General features: G+C 38.7%; 1 protein-coding gene across 1 annotated transcript; it reads left to right on the top strand.

The window, feature by feature from the left end:
• Positions 1–1,839: 1,839 nt before the first annotated feature.
• Positions 1,840–24,137, top strand: SMARCA5 (SWI/SNF related, matrix associated, actin dependent regulator of chromatin, subfamily a, member 5; the record flags this gene model as incomplete). The annotated part of the gene is made up of 23 exons (XM_010073345.1): positions 1,840–1,914; positions 4,421–4,587; positions 5,336–5,436; positions 6,113–6,213; positions 8,100–8,279; positions 9,901–10,056; positions 10,158–10,289; positions 11,099–11,167; positions 11,666–11,775; positions 12,065–12,291; positions 13,933–14,054; positions 14,142–14,294; positions 15,535–15,667; positions 16,374–16,522; positions 16,753–16,872; positions 17,095–17,205; positions 17,675–17,788; positions 17,999–18,121; positions 19,360–19,492; positions 20,517–20,635; positions 22,146–22,358; positions 22,770–22,880; positions 23,839–24,137. Coding segments are annotated over 23 exons (2,985 nt in total), but the record flags the coding sequence as incomplete, so codon positions are not given.
• Between the last annotated feature and the right edge of the window lie 287 nt (positions 24,138–24,424).

Here is a 24,424-nt window from a genome sequence, read left to right as displayed (position 1 = left end):
GAACTTTTTTTTGGGAGAGGAAGTGGGGGGGGTCGTTTGAGGGCTTTTTTGGCAACAGGTGCTTATTCCAGAAATTTTAAGGGGTCGGGGTGATTGTCTGGAGATGCTAATTTTATCACAGGCATTGTTTCTTTAATGATATGAGGAAACTGGTTGGTCCTGCTTTCAGCGCTGGGTATTTTGTACTCTGAGTCACACCGTACCGTCCAACCTACTTGATTTAAATAAATTTGTAAATGCCATATTTTTCAAATGAGCAAGTAGCCAAAGCACTGTGGGTAATCAGTCCTGCTTGAGCTTGCAAAAATAGGGCAATTCCAGGCTGGGGCTGAGCGCCTGGAAGCTGCGAAGGGTGTGCTTTTGATGCGCCCGTGCGGGAGGGCTCTCTCTGCGCTTGTGAAGTTAGTTCCCCTTCGCCTGGGGAAGGGATTGCCGTGCACAAAGTGGGGCTTCAGTTGAAGCAGCTTGTTCTTGATAGTCCTGATCATCTGGGAGGCTTTTCTTGCTCTCCGACTAAACTGACAGGCTTTGTCATCTTTATTGTACGTGAGGAGGTCAGATGGCACGCTGCTGCGTTTCTGTGTGTCGCATGTTCGGCATTTCAGGAGAAAAGCGAATTTTGTACAGAAGTTCAAACAGTCCTATGCTTGTGCCCGCTGCTCAGTGGGTATTAGCTAAACTGAATGGGAAGTGAGTAAGAAGACTTGCTGTGAGTTTAGAGGATCTTTAGTCGTTAATGTTTATGCTCACTTGTTCATATTTTGACTGGTGAATGAAACATTTGTGTTGGGATTCTTCTGTTCCTCACACCTTACCTGCCAGAGTTTTGTGAGGAAACACCACCCACAAACATCCCGTGTTTTGCCTGCTTTTGTTTCATGTTTTTTCTTACTTTCCTGTTCCTTCATTCTACGTTGGCCAGTAAAGATTGAATTTAGCTCAATTCTTACTTGACTCAATTAAACAGATGGTTAATAATGATTTTGAAGGCATCTCGTTTGTTTCCTTTCTCACCCTATCAGGAATTACTTAGTAACGTACTGCCTTCACATAGTTTAGCAGGGAAGGATTGTCCCATTGTTTATGGTTTTAAGAACAGAAGATGAAATTACATGTGGGAGATGATGGGGAAAGTGTTAACCTAATAACAGCAGAGACAAGGATAAAAAAATCTCTGATCTGGAAGAATAATTGAAGGCAGCATGGCAAGGATTTGTGAGGAAGGGGATGCAGGAGGACTGTACCCTCCCAACCAACTTGTTTTTCTGTTAGTAGTGGTACCACTGATGATAATAGCAATTATTTGATTTAGTGAACTAAATAGGGGAAGAATGCAGTTTGTCTAAATTCCTATGCTGCTTCCAGGACAACAGGTTCTTATTTAGACTTATTCCTGTGATACAGAATGATGAGGGATTGGGGTAGTCTGTGAAAAAAGGAAAAAAAACTTGAAACTAGTCTTGTTTTGGTACCAGAGCAAGGTCTTTCACGGTACTCTCCAGAGACAGCTTTAGGAGAGTTCTGGTGTAGCACCCTAGAAGCAGCATGCTGAGCTCCTGGACCACATCTGTCACTCTCATCCACATTGATGTGATGCTTTAATGATGGAGCTAAATCGGATTATAGCGAGCTAGCTCTGTCCCTCACCCTGTGGCAGGGATCTTTGATCCATCTCCAGGTAATTTTACAGTAATTAATAGCTGACTATATCAAAGTAGCAAAAGATGGCTGTGCCGTCTGATGTGGATAGATAGTAATTTGAAACAAGCTTATTCTCCTTTACATGGGTATCTTCCCTTGTTCAGAAAATAAGTGTTTTCTAATTCTTTTTCATCTCAGGAATCTTTTGATGATGCCTCACCAGGAAAACAAAAAGAAATCCAGGAAGCAGATCCTACATATGAAGAGAAAATGGTATGTAACGTTTGGGAATGCGTATGGCTATCCAGTACTTGTGCAGTTGCTTAAAATAGACTGAGTTTTCTGCTCATTTCAAATCTCTTAATAAGACATATAAAACTTTGTCTAGTCATTAAAAGATATGTAATTTGATACCAAACCGATCAAAAAACCTCCCTCAGATCCTCCTCCTTTAAGCATTTTGTTTACTGTTCCTCTGCTCTTTCTCCATTTCTGCTGCAGTCATTTGTTGGAATAACCATTCACATGTTTTGCTGTCTCTGGGAAGTAGAGTCCTAGCAGCTTGGAGGTTCTCTAGATTTAGAAGAATGATATAATGGGAAATACTCAAATGTCTTAGGAGAAGAAAATGTGATAAAAGTTGTCAAGTTACTTTTGAAGTTATCTGTAGAGTCGTACTTCCCATAGGCAAGGAGGATTATGAAAAGCAGAGTATTCACGTTCTCAGTCAAAAAAGTCAAAAAGCTTTCAAAATTCCCAGGAGGCTGAGGAAGGGTTTGTGGTTGAAGACTAGCACTGACTGTAAGCCTTGTCCAACTTCTGAAGCCTTGTACTTTGTCTAGACTGAAAGGGATTTTGTTAGCTTTTTCTGAGATTTAATTTGTTCTTTGTGAAGCTCCAGTGGATTCCTCAAAGTTTTGAAGAAGGGTAATTCCGTGCTTTGTGGGTGAAATAGGAGAAACCTTACTACTTTCCTTACTTGTAGTTGTTGTAATATCCTGAATATAAGAGGTGGAGCTATCCATTCCTCACCATCCCATTGCATTTTCTTTTTCTGTTCTTCCTTGTTTTCTCCCTGTTTGTAATTCCAGTGTCTGTGCCTGCACATGGAATTTCTTTATAGGAAAGTGAAACTGATTCTTACAACTTGCTGCTTCCTGTGTTGTTTCTTCTTGATACTGAAAATAACCTAGTTGTCTTCTGCTAATTTCTTTGTGCTACTTCCTGGCAAACTGAAGAAAGTGGAGTTGTCTCTTCTAGTTGCTAGACAGGCGTGATTATGAGGAGGATTGTATTGAACTGTCACAGTAGTGAGAAGATGCCCTGGAAAATAAAGCAGGGAAAGTTCCTCTGTTGGTAGAAGGATAGCTCAAGGTTGTAGAGTACAGCCTGTTCCTGTCCGTGTCCTATCTAAAAGATGCAGACAATGTTTGTTAGTCTCCGAACCTAAGCACAGTGACAACAAGTTGTGGGAGTGTGTGCGCAGTTGATGAAACTTGCAGAAGTTTCCTCGGTAAAATTTTATAACAAGGAGACTTGCAATGCAGTTTGTATCTCTTCTACTTCTCTTTTGCACAGCCAATGAAAAAAGTCCTTAAAAATAAGGAGCAGTAGTTTGGATAGTGGTAAAATCTTACCTAGCTTAAACTTCAGAAAGTTACAAAGTAAACAAAAAGCATCCTGTGAAGGACAGGAAAACTGGAATTCAGTGGATGTGGGTTGTAGCTGTGTAGACTTAAAGTGAGTCTGACTCTCTTGTGGTACATGCAGGGTCTCCTTCTTGGTCTCTTCCTTCTCTTGCCCCATCTTTCTGTCTTTTACGTAGAGCAGGAGCCGCTTGCTTTAAAGAGGAGAACGCTCCCAGAGCTGGCATTGCTCTTGCAGAAGTCTGGAACATATGTTCCCTTTTACTAAGAAAACTGACATCCGGTAACTGTGCAAGTTGCTAAATACCAGGTTAGGTTGTGGCAGCTGGCAGAATGTCAGAGTGGCTGCTGTTAAGCCTGAAACTGTTTTCTGTCTTGATTGTGCCTTCTAAAGTCTTGAGGTGGCCTTGGGAAGGTTTGTTGATTCCAAATGGAACCTGTCTTAAAGGACCTGAACCTTTTAAATACTAGTGGTGCCTCCTGTAATCTTTTTTGCACAGCAGAAACAGCAACTTATATCAAAGGGGGCCGTCTTCACAAGTGAGCCTGGGCATATCTAAGAGCTCTCTGCTGCTGCAGTAGGTGTTCTGGTTTCTAGCTATGGCCTCTTCTGCACCCCCTGCCCCCTTTCATGCCAGCTCTTTGCTTATCTGACACCGCAGTGAGGTGGTGTATCTCACTAAGCAGGCAGGAAACTAATGTGGCAGAAAATAGTTGTTGCCAGGTTGGCGAGATGAACGAGTTCGTTGAAGAGTCCTGTGCCTGATGGGTAGGGGTACAATTCTGGGACTGTCATTTTTGGTAGGAGAAGCTTGTTAAGGGGACACTGTGGTCTTGTTCAGTGACACTCTTGCAATCTCTGTGCCAAAGTCAGTTTTCAGTCTTAGCACAGGTCTGTCTTGGCGACTTTGATCTTCCTGCGTAGCAAAGGCTAGCCTTGACCCAATAAAAAGAAAATTGAATCTGTAAGCAACAGTTTTATTGATGTTAGTCACCTTTCTTATTGTAGGTGTGTATATAAATAAATGTGTATCTATATTGTTTAAAAAGCATTTGTTAGTTTTTTCTCTCTCTTGAATGAATAAATACTCTAATGTCTCATGCTTGTTCCTCTTAATTTCCCTTGTCAACAGCAAACAGACAGAGCAAACAGATTTGAGTATCTGCTGAAGCAGACTGAGCTGTTTGCTCATTTCATTCAGCCTGCTGCTCAGAAAACTCCAACTTCACCTCTAAAAATGAAGCCTGGACGTCCACGAATAAAGAAGGATGAGAAACAGAATTTACTGTCAGTTGGCGAGTGAGTGATGATGTGTAGGCCAGCTTGTACTGTAATTATGGATTTTATTGTACTTTAGAAGCGTAAGTTAAACCTGCGAGCCTGTTGTTCTATTTTGGTTTGTGCTTTGTGCTGTATAATTATGGTTTTTTAACTGCTCACCTGTAAGTTGAGGGTTGCCTGCCAGTTCTAGGAGGTATAAGAATTTTGTGTCGCTAGTGAAGTGCTATAATGATTAAAAGTATTCCAGCACGAAGAAAGGCAGGGTCAGAGAAGTAGAGCATTTGTGGCTGTAAATTATGAGAGTTCATAGAGAACATCAATGTACTGAATCTTACAGGCAGCTTGAAAATCAGAAGTCTAGAAATTCAGATTGCCTTTGTTGCACCTTATACGTCTTGCAGAATTTCTCTAGTGTTTGACAGATGTTCCAGGACCCTTAAATACCGTATCATTCCCTGTCTTGTAGTTTACGGCTGATGCATGCAATTTGCCCTTTTTCCAGTCACTTTGCTCTGGTACTTGAGCCTGCTAACATTGTGAGCTGGAGTGCAGTGGTCATCTTACGGTTAAGAAGCTAGTGGCTCTGAAGAGTTAAAAAGCAGCGTTTCAACTGCTCAGCTGAACAGAAGAGTTCTTTTGAAGAAACTTGCAAGAAGCTGCTTTGGGTTTTTGTGATCTGTACTGCAATGCCATTGGATTTAATTTGGAACAGTCTTCCATCTTTTCAGTTTAGCCAGAAGCTTACTTCTTTCTTGCACTTTTTCAGCTACCGCCATCGTAGAACAGAGCAGGAAGAAGATGAGGAGTTGTTGACAGAAAGCTCCAAGGCAACTAATGTCTGCACTCGATTTGAAGAATCTCCATCCTGTACGTTTCCTCTTTTTTTTTTTCCCCCCCCCTGTTCTTTTCCTTTAAAGTTAAGCCTTTGTTGTTTAAAATTATTTATTTTCATCCTTCCCAAGTACAATGAATCAATTTTGGGAGGAAGGAGAAAGAAAAAAATAACCAGCACCAGTCTAATGGGACAGAATGTGTTAGCAAGGGACTGTTTATTTTCAGAGAGGCTAGAAAGATGGTCCAGTGTGTCTTGTCCTTTAGAACACCTTAGTGACTAGGAAAGAGCTAGCTGTTTTTAAGTTGGTCATCTTACAATTATTACCTATGTAATCAATCTTCTGATACAATTTAAAATGCCTATGAGCTTCCAGTCCATTTAACAAACAGTTCAGTACTCTGCTGTTTGACCTTTCAACTGTGTTCTGATTGGGGGGGGGGATGGAAGGGGGATGACAGAGTCAGAATTTCTGTGTATTTTGGGTTCTTGAGAAAACAAAGCGGTAGGAGCAGCTGGCAGAAATGAAATTAACATGTCCCTGTCTCCCGTCTGCATTGTCCTTGGAATTTACTGCGTGAAATTTACTACTTGATTTTGTTCTGTAGCTTAGGTAATTGGTGTTGCTTAGCAGGCTAGGGATTATAATTCTTTATACAGATCTAAAAAACTAAATACAGATCTTTTAGTCTGTTCTTTCATATCTTTTAGATGTTAAATGGGGAAAGCTGCGTGATTATCAGGTCCGAGGACTGAACTGGCTCATCTCTTTGTATGAAAATGGCATCAATGGTATCCTAGCAGATGAAATGGTATGCACATAGCCCATGTTTCCGCGTACTTGTTAACACATGTGATGCAATGCAATTTTAGTTCAGCTATATATATGGCTTTTTAATAGCACAAAATGCAGTATATAATTTGCTAAATCTTATTTTCCTGGTATGTTTTAAGTCACTGATGTCAAGTGTCACAGGTATCTTAATTTAGATAAACTCTGCAGGCAGGTTCAGAAAGATGCATATGAGAAGGGAATTTGTCAACCCTTAAAAAAAAACAAAACTCAGTGGACAGGAGTTGTTCTATAGAATGCCCTCTCCTTGATTTGTTACTCTAAATTGCAGCTATTTTGTTACAGTGTTCTCAAGCTGCCCCTGTGAAGGGAGTGTCCTATATGAACAGAGCAACAAATGTGGGAACACTTCCTGTTGTTTGGATAAAGTGCAGATAGGAGGATAGGAGCGTCCAGATGGATTGATCTTGGCAGCAAGAGCAACACCCATGGGAAATTTTCTGGGAAAAATGATGCTAAGATAGATGTAGCTAGAGAACTGCGTTAAAATTTTTTTCACACCATGACCATGGGCATTTCAGTCAGTGCTGGGCATAGCAGCTTTTGCTTCTGTTTTTACTCTTTTTTTTCTGAATGACAAGGGGGTGAAAGCACAATAAATTGTAGGCAGATATATTTTTGTCCTTTAAGTGATTTTAGTAGTATTTGTTTTTCATAAGGAGCAGATAACAAAAAACATAAATCTCATTATCTTTCAGTATATTGAATTTCTCATACGTTCTGGTAATTTCTGTGTAAAACTTCTTCAAGATAAATTAGAGACAAATGAATTTAAGTTATTGTTTAGTAACACATTTAATTTCAAAATATATTGAGGATTTTCTTCAATATACATGCTTATGAATAAAGGATTTTCTTTGCTGACTACAGTTCTAAGTGAAGCAGGCTTGTTTTAACAAAGACTGGGAAACGTTATAAATCCTTGGATTACTGGCATTCCAAAATCCATTTTGTGTTGGGGAGTTTGCTGTTAAATATTCTTTGATTCACTCTTCAATATTAATCCTTTTGAACTTACTAATGCCTTTCACACAGCTTGTAAACGCTTCTCCATATCTTACAGCAGGTGAAATGCGGTTATTTTGAAGACAAAGACTTGAATTTTAGAAGCAAAAATAACTTGCATTGATGGTTTTGGGGTTTTTAAAATCCCATGTGCTTGAGTCCTAATCTTTCTGAATTATGTAAATGATATGAGTGATTTGCTTTTTGCATGTCTTCCTCAGTTTTGTTTTAATTAAAATTATATGCCGAAAAGTTTTTAATGTTTCTGTTGAATAATGAAAAGAATGCTTAAAAAAAAGAAAAAGACCTCTAAAGAAGCTTAGCATTTGTTGTCTTCTTTGACATAAGCAGCTGTGTACATTTATGTTTGGCTTTCTTCTCACAAGAACTGGTATCACACTGTGGCCTGTAAAAGCCTCCTTACAGGCTTCTTAATTCATTCAATTCATTTCAAGTTTAAGAGAATGCATACATCCAGTTTCTAAAGTTCATTGAGCTCTAAATCTGAGTACACCCTATTCTACAAAATGAAATTTTATGAAATAATATTTTCTTGCACTTGCAAGAATGTGTCTTATTTGAAAGGTAAGACAAAGTTCTAACTTCATGATCCCAGGTTTGAAAATAGCCTTATTATTTTCCGTAATTAAATGTGGGAAGCCATACAAGCTTTTCCTAACCAAAATGTTGATGCCTCTTTGAGTGGTACTGTCTTCAGTAGGTCTTAGTGGTTTGTGCAGGCTGCTCTGTCTTCCATCACGTACTCTGAGCTTACTATTGAGCTTTTTAAAGGTGTTTTCTGGGAGATATTTTTTCTGACGTGTTAATGTTTTTTTACAGGGTCTTGGGAAGACACTGCAAACAATTTCTCTTCTTGGGTATATGAAACACTACAGAAATATTCCTGGTCCTCACATGGTGTTAGTTCCTAAGTCCACTCTACATAACTGGATGAATGAATTCAAGAGATGGGTACCTACGCTTCGAGCGGTTTGTTTGATAGGTGACAAAGACCAGCGAGTAAGTTTTGTTATGGTTATTTTGCCCCTGTCCATACATGGTAAATCCGACATGCAATCCTGCCGTCCTTTACCTTTCGTTCACAGGGAAAGACGTTACTAGGATTTGTAGTGGTTAAACAGTAAGAACTACAAGTGCTACCTACTTAAAATAGAACCAGCGTAGAATTCACATGTACATTGATTGGCCAGCTATTGCTTCATCACTTTACACTCATAATTTCCTGTCTGAAGGTTTCCTCTCTCCTTTTGTGAAGGCAATACACAATGTAGACCAACAAAACCTGATAAGTTTTGAAATAGAAAAACGAAGTGTTTCATACAAAGTGCTATCATTTATATAAATATATAAATCTGTAAAAAAAAAAGTAATTTGTTTTCTGCTCTGTATAGTATGGTACATTGTATTGGCTGGTACAGCAGCTCTTAAGAGGATTGTGGGATCTTGTCACTGAAGGCAATACACAATGTAGACCAACAAAACCTGATAAGTTTTGAAATAGAAAAACGAAGTGTTTCATACAAAGTGCTATCATTTATATAAATATATAAATCTGTAAAAAAAAAAGTAATTTGTTTTCTGCTCTGTATAGTATGGTACATTGTATTGGCTGGTACAGCAGCTCTTAAGAGGATTGTGGGATCTTGTCACTAAGAAACTGTTTTCTGAAAACAGTTGTCAGTTTAGTGTTGGAGGGGGCAAGGTGGGTTGGTTGGTAACAGTGGTATGGAAGTGGATCCTATTTGCTTTCAGTTTTGTCAGTTGTAAGAGAAAATATTCAGCCTTGTGCAACCTTACTATTTCAATCATTCTCTTTTTGTTATGTCAGTAGCAGTTCTTTGCTACTTTTTTTAGTGCAGCAAAGAAGACTTAAAAAAATATGCAGTATAATGGTGCATCTGTAGATTAGTCAGCTGGAGTTGCCCATTTATTTATGGAAGAAGTAGTTGTTACTGGTGCCATTAAACTTTTGTCAGCACAATTTTTTTATTCTAAGGGCACCTAGTTCTAATTTCAGTTTGTTGGGCTAGAAATTACAAAAATATTGATGAAACATTATATAGTTGTGGAGGTCATTGGTCCACGTTGGATATCTTGTGATTTTTTTAGTGCATCTTTTTAGGATCCAAAAGTTCTTTTTCTTTCTTCAGTATATTTCTTGCTTATATAAGTTCTTGACATTTATACATCTCTGTATTTTGAATTCTGACTAATTACTGTGTTTTCTTTTAACCTTGGATGTCAGCATTCTAGAAATTGTTCAGCTGGCCAAATAAAGCTGTCCTTGGGATTATTTTTGTATTCAGAACCTACAATTTTCTAAACTTAAAACTTAAAAAAACCCCCAAACCTACAGAAAATTAATTTTGAGTTCTCATCTTGTAGTTCAGCTTTTGGAAACCTCATGTGTACAGGTAGTCATGAGCGGTTTTAGCAGCTTCAGCACTGACTAAATCGTCAAGCTTTACAATGGTTGTATGTTACATTGCCTTTATAATTAATCTTGCCTTTTCTTTCAAATTTAATAGCAACATTGCTTTAAAATCTTCAAATGCTAGCGTGTTCTTTTTGTTTTAGATTTGACAAAGTCTCAGTAACTAACTGTCACTGTGTTCCCTAGGCTGCCTTTGTCAGAGACGTGTTGTTGCCTGGAGAATGGGATGTCTGTGTAACATCGTATGAAATGCTTATCAAAGAGAAATCAGTATTCAAAAAGTTTAACTGGAGATACCTAGTTATAGATGAAGCCCACAGGATTAAAAATGAAAAATCAAAGGTAATTCATACTGTAACTGAAAAATGTTTGTGGGGGTTGTCAGGTGGTTGTGTGGGGACTAGTACTATTTTTATATTTGCTTATGACTCAATGTCCTTCAGTTATCAGAAATTGTCAGGGAATTCAAGACTACAAATCGGCTGCTGTTAACTGGAACTCCACTTCAGAACAACTTACATGAACTCTGGGCACTTCTTAACTTCCTTTTGCCAGATGTCTTTAACTCATCTGAAGTAAGTCTTCGTTTCTGCTAATCGAATCAAATGAGCTTTGGTGGTTTTCCAGATTTGAAAATAGACTTGAAATATGTATAGTTAGGAGTATCAGTTACTGATAATGATAGATTGACAGGCAGTAAATGTTCCCAGTATTTGGAAGTGTAGTAGGGTGGACTTTTTCCCAGCTTGACCACTTTAAGGGCTGTTGTGAGCATAGCAGATAGGAGAGCTATTTAAAATCATGATATGAAGATGATCTCTACTGCATTTAAAAATAGGATTGAACATTGTGATGGCTAAACCAACTAACTTTGTTCTTATATTTGGAAGTTTCCTTATTGTTAATCTGACTTCTTTTCTGTGAAGAAGTCTTTTCTCTTTTTTAATGAGCAATAGACTTGACAAAGTGAAGCATGTGCTTAACTATTTTGATCAACTGGGAGTGTAACATCTGTAGAAAGGGAAGTCTTGTGGTGTACTACACCAAAATTTTACTTTTTCCTTTCATTTTTTATCAAATGCTGCAGTAGTATGCTTCTTCCAACTGGAATTTGTCCAGTGGAGTGACATGAGTGAATGCTCGTCAACAGAAAAGGACTTGCATATTAATTCCTTTGGGTTTTTTTTCTTCCAGTGGTATGGTGGGGTTCTTTTTGAGGGTGTTATGTTACAGAACTTTCCATAAAAATAGACCAAAGGCAGAGGTTTGTTCTTTTACTTACTGCCTGTGTAAGAGTATCACTTGAGTTATATTTATTGACCATTGTAATGACATTGCACCTGGAAAAGAAACCTCTTACATATCAGTGATTTTATTGATACAGGACTTTGATTCATGGTTTGATACAAACAACTGTTTAGGGGATCAAAAGTTGGTGGAACGTCTCCATATGGTAAGTCTTTCTGTTTTTTGTATAAATAATTCTTCCAGTGCCTTTTGTGACAGAAGATTAGGGTAAGATAGCTTACTCCAGAAACCATGGTAGACTTTCAGAATAGGTTGGTGAAGGTCAGAAGAATCTGTTTCTTAAAAAGGAAATTGTTTTGGAAGAGAGAGAAGAGTCGATAATTCTGCCTTTCAGGGTTCTGAATGTATTAAAAACATTGGCTATGATGAGACTATAAATATTTCAGCCGAGCAAAATTAATAAAGAATCAAGGGGCATAGAACCATCTGAAAAATGATTTTGACCTAATCTGAGTCTTCCAAAGAAAGTGCATATGTATTCCCATGTATAATAGCCTGTCCATACAGATTGCTTTTGAGATAATCTGGTAATAGGTCTGGTGTTTGAGCATTTATGATAGAGAGTATCTGCATTGCTTTTGTCTGTTGACCTGTTCAGCATTTCAATTTCCAGAACATGTTTTAACGATGCAATCTCTTTCAGGTGCTACGACCATTCCTTCTACGTCGCATTAAGGCTGATGTAGAGAAAAGTTTGCCTCCAAAGAAGGAAGTTAAAATTTATGTGGGTCTCAGCAAAATGCAGCGAGAATGGTAATTCAGATACTTGACTGTGCTGTGGTTAAAGCTCAGAAAGGAATGTGCTGCTTGTGACTTGATTATTGCATGGAACTTGATTTAATTTCTTCTGGTGTAATAAATTCTTCCCAACTCATATGTGTTTCCTGGTGACACTTTTGTGATGACAAAACCATGCCTATCAGTGAGAGTTACCTGATGAAATTGGGGGGGATGTATGCAAGCTTTTGACTATACTTATTATTTAAGGAAAGGCCAACTTTGTTTTCAACTTTAAAAAGTTATTTTTCTTTCTTTTGTACAGGTATACACGAATCTTAATGAAGGATATAGATATATTGAATTCAGCTGGGAAGCTGGACAAAATGAGACTGTTGAATATCCTCATGCAACTGCGAAAATGTTGCAATCATCCCTATCTCTTTGATGGAGCAGAACCTGGTCCACCTTACACAACAGATATGCATTTGGTCACCAACAGTGGCAAAATGGTAGTATTGGACAAGTTACTACCCAAGTTGAAAGAACAAGGTATGCATCTTGGTGTTGTGAGGGAGTTGTTTGGTTCAGTGATAAAAATGAAAGTCAGTGCTGCTTAATGTTTCCACGTATCCTGAGCGAAACCAGCTGGCTTTAGCCAGGATTATGGTTGGTTTCTGGCATGATACCAGCTTGTCAAGCACTGTATCTTAAACTGTTGATACAAAACTATTCATGAGGTGCCTTCGTAAATAACTGGATCAGTAGTCCATTATGGCTTGTGTCTGTGAAGGTTTTGGGTTTTTTTTCCCTTCTCTCTCTCTTTTTTTTTTTTTTTTTTTTTGCATCCCAGCTAACTTGAGCCCACAGAAGCAGCAGCTGGTCTGGGCTTTAGGTTTGCTTCCTCAGCATTATTAGCTGTTTGAAACATGATCATGTGGTGTTTTAGCCACTCCTTTGATTTGCCATGGAGCACCATTTCAGACTGAAAGTCTTCACGTAGGGTCAAAGTCAAATCCTTTGTGAAATGTCGTTCTTTCTTGCTGTTGATTTTGATTTTTGTTCTTTCTTGATGTGATTTTTGAGCAGCACCCAAGTTTTTTCAGCGAGTTCTTTAGGGCACACAAACATAATACAAACTTAGGTAATATAAAAGTAACCTGTACTTCGTATCCAGGTGTCATTCAGGCAGCTGTGGCGATATGCGTCAGCTTTCAGTCAGGCATAAGACTGAAAAAGAATTCAGTGGTTCTTGTGCTTTTTTCATTTTTGGTTTCTTTCAGCTGCGAGGCTTCTTGTTGAGACATGCAATTAAAATTGGCCTGGTCTTAAATTAAATGATCATTTTAAACAAAAGAGGTTATTATTAGACCTTGAGTCCAAAGGGCAAAAATATCATACTAGGAGAATACTGGGGGAAACAGACGCTTCACAATATTCTGTGTTTTACTTAAACCTCTCAAGTAGGTTGGAAGTGGTTGTGTGTATATGCATAAATGACTGTACATTGAGGTTTTTTGGAGGATGTTCTTGGCAGGTAAGTAGTAAACTGACTTCTTAATACTTCAAAATTTCATTCTTTTTACTCCTTCATGTTTTTATATTTGTGTTATCATCTTACTCTGCTGTGTCTGGGAACATTTTAGTAAGGAGTACAATAGAAAACAAAAGCAAACAAGCAGCCCCTAACGAGTGCTAGTTTCTAGTATACAACGAGGCAAGCAAGCCCCCTGGCATGTACAGGAGCCTGCCAGGTAGGAGGTAACTGCTACAGCAGCTGTGAATTGGGTCTGGCACACTCCAGTCACATCTGTTGTTATCTGTAACCCTTCTAGTGCCGTGTTGAGCACCAAAAACGACTGTCGGTTTAGCCCCAGCGGGCAGCAAGCCCCACACAGCCATTGTAATAGCAGCAGCTGCAGCCCTGCTTTATATATAGGGTTCTGTAATTCGTAGAAACATTTGAAGTTAAATTGGACTTTTTGTTCTAATGGCTGCTCAATAAAAATACCATTTTTTCAATGTGTGCTATTTTATGTATTTATATTTACTCCTGAAATGTATCTTCATTATGTTATTTAAATCAGTCCTTTTATTTCTAACTACTTCTTAGCACATGCAACTGCTCTCCTTCCCTTTCTGAGTTAGATAAATCAAAGTTTTGGTGAAAACATAAGCTTTTTACCCAAACAGGTTCCAGAGTCTTAATCTTCAGTCAAATGACCAGAGTCCTAGATATCTTGGAAGATTACTGTATGTGGCGAAATTACGAGTATTGTAGACTGGATGGACAAACACCACATGACGAGAGACAGGTATTTAAAATTTTGAGTATTTCACTCAAGTAAAAATCATACTCAAAAGCATTTGATTCAAGTGGTATGTTCCTTTTATTTTTGTAGGCATCCATTAATGCATATAATGAACCTGGTAGCTCAAAATTTGTGTTCATGTTGAGTACACGGGCAGGAGGTCTTGGAATTAATTTGGCGACTGCTGATGTTGTAATTCTGTATGATTCAGACTGGAATCCACAAGTAGATCTTCAAGCTATGGTAAGGATCCTTCTTTTTCTCACAGAAACTGTCCTAGAAATGTATGTGTGGCATGATGTGGTATTTCCAAAATAACACACAGGGGTAGTATTTCTAAGGCTGATTTTCAGTTCCAGTGCAGCTTTCATTGTGTGGAACCCATAGTCTCATTTGGGCTGTACAGTGATTTATGCAGTGGGAAATGCTGGGTATATGCTACAGTACTCTTAGTAGTATCTAATAAAAATAGCCTATTTTGTTTTAAAAAAAGAAAAGATGTAGCATGGATGTGTTAATCACAAAACTATAAAGCTTTGCTTCTTTGGGGAGCAGAGGTGAATGTGTTTACACTTTGTTCCCTGATACCTTGGAAAAGAGACAAAGAAAAGCTGAATTAAACGTTTAAAAAACTGCTTTTATGGTGGTGGTAAGTAAGCAAGCTCCTTTTAGCAACCGTCTTTTTTTTCTTCCTTTTAAAGTATATTTACATGCATCTCCAGGGTTAGGAGCAGTGTCAGGAATGCTACTGACCGCATAAGACAGTAAAGCTATTTAAAAACTACCATTGTTTTTTGACAAATGAGGTGTTTCAGTGACAAATCTTGGATGTTTATTTTTAATTATTTCAGTTAAGCTGTAGATTCTCTAGTCTAGCAAATGTAAGTTCAGAAGAATGATGGAACTGGTGTCTGGAAGGTAAAGCAAGATAGTTCCAGCTACCGCTAAAGGTGTATGTTCAAAATAGTAGTTCTCACAGCAGTTAATGATTTGCCAGTCAGGAGAGGCAGTGCATTGTATTCTTGAAATATTCGTAGAAAACGGAACAATTTTGAGAAAGGTAGCTTTTGGTCAGTACAGAGATAATTTCTTGAATACTTTGATTTTTTTTTTGCCAAGGGCAAACCCATCACAAGAGGTTACACAAGGTCAGAGGCATCCAGTCTTCTCCCTTGTGTGATTTAACCAAAAAAAACCCGAACCCCCAAACACGCTATTTTTAGGTATGACATCAGGAGACATACTCTTTATTTAAAAAAAATACCCCAAAACTTGCTGTGCAGATAAGAATGTGCTATCTTGGATAGTTACGTTAGCTGATGTCTGTAAAGATTTAGCTAACCTATGCTGTTATGTTTTGTAAATTAGGATGTGTGTTGGAACTAATGAAAATTGAAGACCAACTGTATAGTTATGCTGGAACCAAGTACTGATTTTTTTTTGGTGGTTTTTTGTTTCGTTTGGTTTGGGGTTTTTTGCCTAGGATCGAGCACACAGAATTGGCCAAACAAAGACTGTTCGAGTGTTCAGGTTTATCACAGACAATACAGTGGAAGAAAGAATAGTGGAACGTGCAGAAATGAAACTCCGGCTAGATTCCATAGTCATTCAGCAAGGCAAGTAATATGAAGGCCATTTGTTTGTATATATGATGCAGGTCTCTTTTTTTTTTTTTTTTTCCCCCCACACCTTGTAAACTGTGGCAAAATTATCTAGTAAAGAGTTAATGAGAATGTTGCTTTTGTCTTAGCTGAACTCTGAAGACAAAGGCCTGAGCCACTTGAAAATTTATTTTCCAGTAGGGGTAGGCTGTTCCTCACTTCTTTGTTACCTACCTAGTGGTACTTATCTACAAGAGGGGATAGTCAGTTTTGGGGATTTTGTTTTCTGGTTGGGTTGTTTGTTTGTTTGTTTGTTTTTAAAGCATTCAATAACTTCTCTCTCCAACTGGAGAAATTAATGCTTTGGCTTTTTTTAATAGGTGGGGAGAAGTGATGACAATATAACCTTGGTTGACTTGATGGGAACTTGTAGCTTTATTTCTGGAAAGAAAAAAGGATTCAACAAGGCTTGGTCTTGAAATTGTGAAAACATGCACTTGTTAATATAGAACAGAATTAATGTATGCTAAAGCAAATGTTTGTGGCCCCTGGCTAGATTTTGTTGTTTGTTTTTTTTTTTTTCATTTGGAATTTCCTTTACTGAGAGAAAAGGACATAGCTTTAAATTGGAAATGTAAGGGGAAGAAAAAAATCACGTATTGTTCCTTCTGTAATATAAACTTTATAGTTAGTTGCTCTCCTCCAATGTGTTTATCTTCAGGAAGGCTAGTGGATCAAAACCTGAATAAACTCGGGAAGGATGAAATGCTGCAAATGATTAGACATGGAGCGACACATGTGTTTGCCTCAAAGGAGAGTGAGATTACAGATGAAGACATTGATCACATTTTGGAAAGAGGTGCAAAGAAGGTGAGATAAAGTTTAAAAAAAAATAAATAAAAAGGAGGCCCACCTGTAGACTTAAATTTGATGGTAAGATACTATATCCCTACATGGTAACTTCATGGTAAGCTGGAGAGAACAGGGTTTTGCTGTTGGGGGAATGTTTGGGTTTTTTTCTGCTGCTATAGATGAGATGTTTTATAATGAGCTTTCAAAATTGTTGCTGTACTTTTCTTCTTCCTCCTCTGCCCCCGAAGACCGCAGAAATGAATGAAAAACTTTCAAAGATGGGTGAAAGCTCACTCAGGAATTTCACAATGGATACGGAGTCCAGTGTGTATAATTTTGAAGGGGAAGACTACAGAGAAAAACAGAAGGTCAGTTTTAAATTTCTTTTTGAGGAAAGCACTGATTTGTATGATTGAACCGTATTTATTTAAGTGTTTTTTGAAATACAATACAATTTGTGAAAATAGTTAAATTTTATTATGTAGTGAAGTAGATATAGACTTAGTTTTTTATAAAACTCATAGCTGGTCTGAGTATTTTGCAAGGCTTAGTCTTAATATTTGTTTGGGTGGTGGGATTTGTTTTTATAGATGGCGTTTACAGAGTGGATTGAGCCACCTAAACGAGAAAGAAAAGCCAATTATGCTGTGGATGCTTACTTCAGAGAGGCTCTTCGAGTCAGCGAGCCAAAAGCACCCAAGGTGGGTTGATTAATATAAAAAACCCTAAATTGTTCAAATATGCTGGGTAAATTATTAAAGCTGAAAGCAAGATATTGGTCTTCATTCATAAAAACAGCTCTAGTTGCTTGTATAAATTGGGGAGGCAATTTCAATTGAGAAAAATTCAAAGGACTTGAGACAAACTTCTGTTAGGAAGGTGAGACCGAGGTGTTTCTTTTCTTTTTATTTTTTATTTAAGCATGTGTGTGTTTTCCTTACTTGTGGAAGATTTCCTTCTTGCTACTCAGAATACCTGAACTGTGTTCAAGGGGACGCATGTATGACTCCGGCCCCAGCGTCCTCTCCCAAAAGACCCTCCTCCCCCTTTCTCATGGGTCCTTTATTTTTAGAATTCTTCATGGTTGTAATTGTCTCTAAGCAGTTATTAGAAGCAAACAGATTTTGGATGTGAAAGGGAGCCAAATACAAACTTTTGTATGTGTTTCAGGCACCACGGCCTCCAAAACAGCCAAATGTACAGGACTTTCAGTTCTTTCCTCCGCGCCTCTTTGAACTGTTGGAAAAAGAGATTCTCTACTACAGGAAGACAATTGGGTACAAGGTAATAGAGGCATTCATGCATTCCCTCAGTGTGTTTTATTGCAACAGTTTACTGCAACAGTAGGAACTTGTCCTGCCTTTTCACACTGTTTAAAGGAAATAAAATTATGTTGACCTGAACAAATCATCAGGTTGTATTAACAGAAAAGTGACTAGAAGCAATTACCTGTGTGAAATTCATCAAATTTTTACAATATGCAAAACTTTTCAGGTACCTCGTAATCCTGATCTGCCAAACGCAGCCCAAGCACAAAAAGAAGAGCAGCTTAAGATTGATGAAGCTGAACCTCTTAATGATGAAGAACTAGAAGAAAAAGAGAAGCTTCTAACCCAGGTATAGTTGTTTCTTTAGTGAACTTGAGTGGTTCTTAAGAAATCAGCTGAAGCTTCGTGTTTTACAGGAACATTTCTTACTCATCGGTTCAGACATGCCATAGTAAACACAGCTCTGAATTTTGGCTCACACTGAAGAGGTTTAACATTAGGTTTGTCGTGATACCTTTGAAGAATGCACACCAAATTAGTGTACTCAGATTCTACTGAATCTGATCTACGTTCTGTGTATTTCAAGCCTGAAGAGTAAGAACTAGCCCAGTGGCAGAGGCTGGCTTCTCCCGTTTGTACCATCATCCCAGCTGTAGGCCCTGGCAGCCCAGCTGCAGCGCTGTGAATGTGCTGCTGTCCACGGGATTTAAAGCTGAAGTATCATTCCCCTGTGGAAGGGAATCCTGCGGGGTGAATGGTTATTTTTCCTAAACTATGACTGGTAGTGGATAGTTTCCCTCTCTTAAAGAGGAAATAAGGCGAATAGGTATATAATTAGGTAGCATATACATTTAGATAATTTAATTAACTGGTTAATGCCTGCTACTCCTTATTGGGGTGTTATATTTTCATGTTGTATTTTGGGGGGAGCTGGAATTACAGGACAAGATCTCTTGTTTGAGTAGTAAAGCACTAGAACCGTTCACTATGACGACCAGTACAATCGTAACATGGGTGGCTGAATGTTTTACTACAAACTTTGTAAAAGTGAGTGCTAATAGGAAATTAGCCTGTTTTGGCAGCTGATAACTTCAACTTTTCTACTTCTGACCTTACTGAATATCATCACAGGATACATGTAGACCTTCTGAGGAAGAGTAACCAGGGAGAATGGTTGATGCTATCTGTGAGGCACTTGGTGGCCCTTTTTGACAAAACAAAACCATTACAGAGATGACTTACATCACTTGAGGGATTTTTTTCTTCTTAAAAAATGATCCCATCTTCTCGGTCAGAGGCTATTGGTAGGATGGGTTAATTTATGAGCTGAAGGCTGTTTTATCTGAAAGTAGTACCCGGGTTAGAGAACCAGTGCTAATCATTACACGTTATTTAGATAGCGAGACTACAGTGAGTACAGTATAAAAACAGTTTTTCTACTAACATTAAACTGCAGAGAAAGCAGAGGTTTAATGCTGTTGGAATGATGGAAGTGTTACAAGCATTTTAAAGAAATCTATTGAAACAAATTTGAAGATAGACAAATCCTGAACTTCTGTGCCATGTTTCCTTTTGATTGCTGTAAAGGGATTCACTAACTGGAATAAGAGAGATTTTAACCAGTTCATCAAAGCTAATGAGAAGTGGGGCCGTGATGACATTGAAAATATAGCACGAGAAGTAGAAGGCAAAACACCAGAGGAAGTCATTGAGTATTCAGGTAACTTTTTTAAACAGTCAGCTCTGTGAGTCTGTATCTAATGCTGCTTTCCTAGTTTAAACTGCTTCAGAACACAGCTTGCTTCTGAGGATTTCTCACATGGCTCTTTAAGACTTTCAGGGTAGAATTGTACGGGTGGATTGGGGATCTACTGATCTAGATTTTAGCATGTTTAGCCCCTGTATAGTTAAAGCTGTACTGAAATGTGCATATAACTGTATTATTGACCTACTTTAATATATCCTAAACTTACTCTTACCTGGATAGTGCTGTCTTCAGTTCCTGGTAATTTTTACAAAAGGAAATGCTGAGAAACAACACTTAGGTGGAGAGATTTCACTTTTCCTGGTATTCACTAACCAGTAGTTTTCCTGAATCTTTACACCATTATTACCTTAACCTCATCAAGAGTGCAATAAGGTAAACACTTTGTGACTGAATATATAATGACTGTTGGTTTTTGTAACCTAAGAAAGACCACTTGGCTACTTCCTTCTCATGTCTCAGAAGTGTTTTCTAGTGTAGTGCAGCTGCAAGGTCCGGGAGCTAAATTTCTAAAGGTATCCAGTGGCTTACAGTAGTGATAAAAAAAATTATTTAAAAAAAAACCCAACACACCCTTTTATTTAAACATCTAATTGTCTTTTAGACACTTGCTCTTCTCTTTGACCACTCCGTTGCCCTCGTACTTCCTTCTGTAAAAACGCATTGCAGTTACATCAGTTTCCATTTTAAGGAGCTTTTTTCCTTTGAGAAAGAATTGGCTAACAGAAACCTTTCTGGCCTGGATTGCTCCTAATTTAAAATGAGGACTCCTCTATCTGCTCCCTACAAGATAGTGTTTCTAATCCTGTAACATATGACTTCAGACAGTGGAGGTTCCCTGTCGGGTAAAGGCATGTGTATTTTTATTATAGCAGTAAGTTCTGGTAAAGGGAAGTAACAGCTACCATCTCTTTTTTAAGGTAAACCACTTAATTTTTAAGGTGCATGATAAGAAACTAACCCGTTATTCTGTTCTTAGCTGTGTTCTGGGAAAGATGCAATGAACTCCAAGACATAGAGAAGATCATGGCTCAGATAGAAAGAGGAGAAGCCAGAATTCAGAGACGTATCAGCATAAAAAAAGCACTTGATACAAAGGTATTGTGGCTGGGCTTCTTGCTTCCTTTATTTTCCTGTGCCAGCAGGGTGAGGTGCAGGACTCAGTCGATTAAGAGGACGTGCTGGGCATGGTGGTTGCCTCTTTTGCATATTCCCTCAGCAGCTGCTTCCTGGAGATGTTCCATTGTATAGGACTGCTGTCCTGGCTGGTAGCTGTGGGGATCACTCTGGGATGGCCTAACCTGTAGTTCCTGTAACAGTCATCTTCAGCCCAGGACAAACCCTTCGTAGTGCCAAGTAACAAAAACCTACCTGCTTTTTGAAGAAGGAGGAGTTCTGTTGGAATAATGTCACTGAAAAGTGGGGGACAGGTTGGGAGAGGTCTCTGTGTGTCACTGTGTGTCTGTGAGCACATATCCCTGTTACAGTGTGTCCATGAGAGTGTGCCCGTCACCATATGAGTGTGTGGTCTTGTCACCATGTGTGTGAGTGTGTGGGTGTCTGACACGCTGGGGGGGGAAGTGCAGGTGTCCCCGTTACCATGTCTGTGAGTGCGTGGGAGTCTGACACGCTGTATGAGTGTGTGGGTGTCTGACATGCTGCAAGGGTGGGTCCCATCACCATGTGTAGGAGTGTGTCTCCGACACTGCACGTGCACCTCTGTCTCTCCCTGTCACTGTGTGTGTGAGTGTGTGTGTGTGTCTCTCTCTCTCTCTCTCTCTCTTCCCCCCCCCGTCACCATGTGTGTGAGTGCGTGTCTCCGACACTGTGTCTGTGTGAGTGCATGCGTCTCTGACACTGTGTGTGTGCGCGCGTGTGTCTCTGACACTGTTTGTGAGTGCGTCTCTGACACTGTGTGTGTGCGCGCGTGTGTCTCTGACACTGTTTGTGAGTGCGTCTCTGACACTGTGTGTGTGTCTGTGTGTCAGTGGCTCCATCACCATGTGTGTGAGTGCATGTATTTGACACACTGCGTGTCCCTCTGTCTGAGTTTGTGTTTGGTTTGTGGGTTTGTTTTTTTTTTTTTAATTGGGTTCCGGGTGTGTGGGGGGGTCTCTTTTTTTTGGGCGGTGTGTGTGTGTCTGTGGTGCACTTACACTTTCCCCCTTGGGCTCTGCCTGGTCCCTCACCTCTGCTCAGCACGTCTGGGGCAGAACCTTGCCTGACTCCAGTCCAGCGTGCAGCTGAACCATCTGCTCCAGGCTTATGGCCCTTTTTTTTTCCTCTTACTCTGATTTTGATTATTCCTGAGGATTTGTATGTTGAAGAGATTTCAGATTGTGACTGGTTGCAGGTGCAGGTAATGAAAAGGCTGTCTGTTCTCTACAGCAGAATGTACCTGTTTGGGTTGGTGTTGTTAAACGCAGTATCTGGAACCCCTGCTTCCTTAGATGTGGTGACTTGGCACCAGAGATCATAAAAGATCTTTAGTTTTCTGATTTGGTATTGCCTCCTCTCCTTAACAGCATGTGCTGTACTGCTTTCATATAAAGCAGTTCCATGCTAATTCTGAACTCTTTCTTAGTTTTCTATGATCTTATTTGTTTAGATTGGCAGATATAAAGCCCCTTTCCACCAGCTGAGAATATCATATGGTACCAATAAAGGGAAGAATTACACTGAAGAGGAGGATCGCTTTCTAATCTGTATGCTTCACAAGCTGGGATTTGATAAAGAAAATGTCTACGATGAATTAAGACAGTGTATCCGGAACTCCCCCCAATTCAGATTTGACTGGTTTCTCAAGTCCAGAACTGCAATGGTAGGTATTTGTCTGGTTTGCTTTTTGTTCATGAGTGGCTATGAGAACACAGTTGTATAACGGGCTCATTAGGTGCGTGCGGACAGTACATTACATTTTTATAGACTTGCCAACAACTGTAGTAGATGGCAACTGCAGTAAACTAAAAAGTCAAATGGGAGGAGAAATTCCAAGGTACCATTTTTCAAAATCAACGTGAATTTAAATACAATCTTGTTTTAAAAAGCAAACTTCTGCCATCAAATCTATTTCTATGAAGCCAGACAGTAACAGTCAAAAAATATTTAATTTCTTCTTTGCTCTGCCAAGATACAGCAAAAAAACTTACCTACTTACAGGAATTTCTGGTGTTAGAATATGATCTTTACATTAGGCGGCTGCCTAATGTAGTGTGTATGTTGTGCAATTTAGGAGCTGCAAAGGAGATGCAATACTTTAATCACCCTGATTGAGAGAGAAAACATGGAACTGGAAGAAAAAGAGAAGGCAGAAAAGAAGAAACGTGGACCAAAACCATCTTCGGTAAGATTTAAAAAGGCAGCTCTGTGGAAAAACTCATTGAAGACAGGGTACTTTTCTCATTATCTAGGAAAAGGGATAGCTAAAGTTAAGTTAAAAACAACAATAAAAAACCTGATAGGGTGGTGTTAAGAGCTGCTTAAAGTTCACGCTGTCATTCAGGTAGTACAGTTGTGGATGGCAAATAAAAGGAAACTAAGTTTAGGTTCTAAATTGCAGCTCATGCCCTTTGGAGTAGATAGTTTTTGATCACTGAGTTGGTATGCTAAGTAAGTCTACCCTGATAAAATACACTAGAGATTTATTTGGCCTTTTGATTAATTTTTATCCCACTCAGCCATAAGAATGTGACAGAGCTGTTACAAGTATTCCTGTGTAGGCGCTGTTGTCTGCCTTCACTTCCCTTGGCTGGGGGGCTGGTCCTGAAGTGGGCTTCTAGAGCCAGATTCTGGAAAACAAGCACATATGCTTGGCTGCTCTTGCTGGCTAAATTTAAAGTATTGTTAAAGATGCAGGCCTGTTTTGTAAACTTTACCTGTTTTCTTGCCTAGATTTGTTGTTTAAATTGTTGTTGCCTAGAGCAGTTCTATCTTACTTACTTTGCAGATGTCCAGAAATCAGTAACGTTAAGAGTGGTGGAATAATAAGTTTCTTAGAACTGTTCATAGAATATTTAAACAAGTATTCAGAAATACCATTTCATAAATGGGAAGCTTTATCACATCCTTCTTTGCTTCTATACACTTTTTGCCTCTATAAAATTGTACTCTTCCAGAGTTGGAAAAATACAAGGGCTACCCTGAGTAGGATGTGCATATTTGCCTTATTGCAACATTTGCTATTTATCACATTTTAAAGCTGCCAGGGTGTAAATCATCTCTCTCTGTTTTGAGTTGAAATGCCTTGCTTGCTTACAGTCTTTTTTGTATCACAATAACTTATTTAAAAACTTACCTTGCAGGCACAGAAGCGCAAAATGGATGGTACTCCTGATGGTCGTGGAAGAAAAAAGAAGCTAAAGCTGTGAAAGCAGATTTTTTGTAATCACTAAATTTAAAAAAGTAGTTCTTTAATTTACGGGTCTTCATAAGATGTACTGTATAATGCTCAACTATTATGTCATTAAAGGACATCGGGTTCATCTGTTTACTGAACTAGAAACATCGTACTTAATGTAGTTTCACTTTTTTAAATGCAACAGCTGTGCTGAATTTTTTTTACCATTAACACTTGAAGTAATAAATAGGCTTCATTTATTAATAAAGCTTCATGTGACTTTTTTAATTAATATTTATTTCCACTTGAATACCTGTTTATTTAGTCATCCTCCGATTTTTTTTTTTCCTCTTAGGGTGTTGTGAACACTTTTTCCTCTAGGATCAATAGAACTATTTAGTTGTGTTTTCTTGTTACGAGCCGCTACCACTCAAACCCCATTTCTGGAAACTGTGGCTCTGACCTTACCTTTATTGAAATTAATTTTACCGCACAACTATATTCTGTGTTCTTTTATCAGTGGAAGAGCCAGGTATTTACCTCAAGAACTA

This window comes from Pterocles gutturalis, unplaced genomic scaffold (genome assembly GCF_000699245.1).
Source record: "Pterocles gutturalis isolate BGI_N339 unplaced genomic scaffold, ASM69924v1 scaffold13297, whole genome shotgun sequence".
In the NCBI taxonomy this organism is placed as follows: Eukaryota; Metazoa; Chordata; class Aves; order Pterocliformes; family Pteroclidae; genus Pterocles; species Pterocles gutturalis.
Note: the sequence above shows the minus strand (reverse complement) of the source record. Positions and strands in the feature narration are given on the sequence as shown.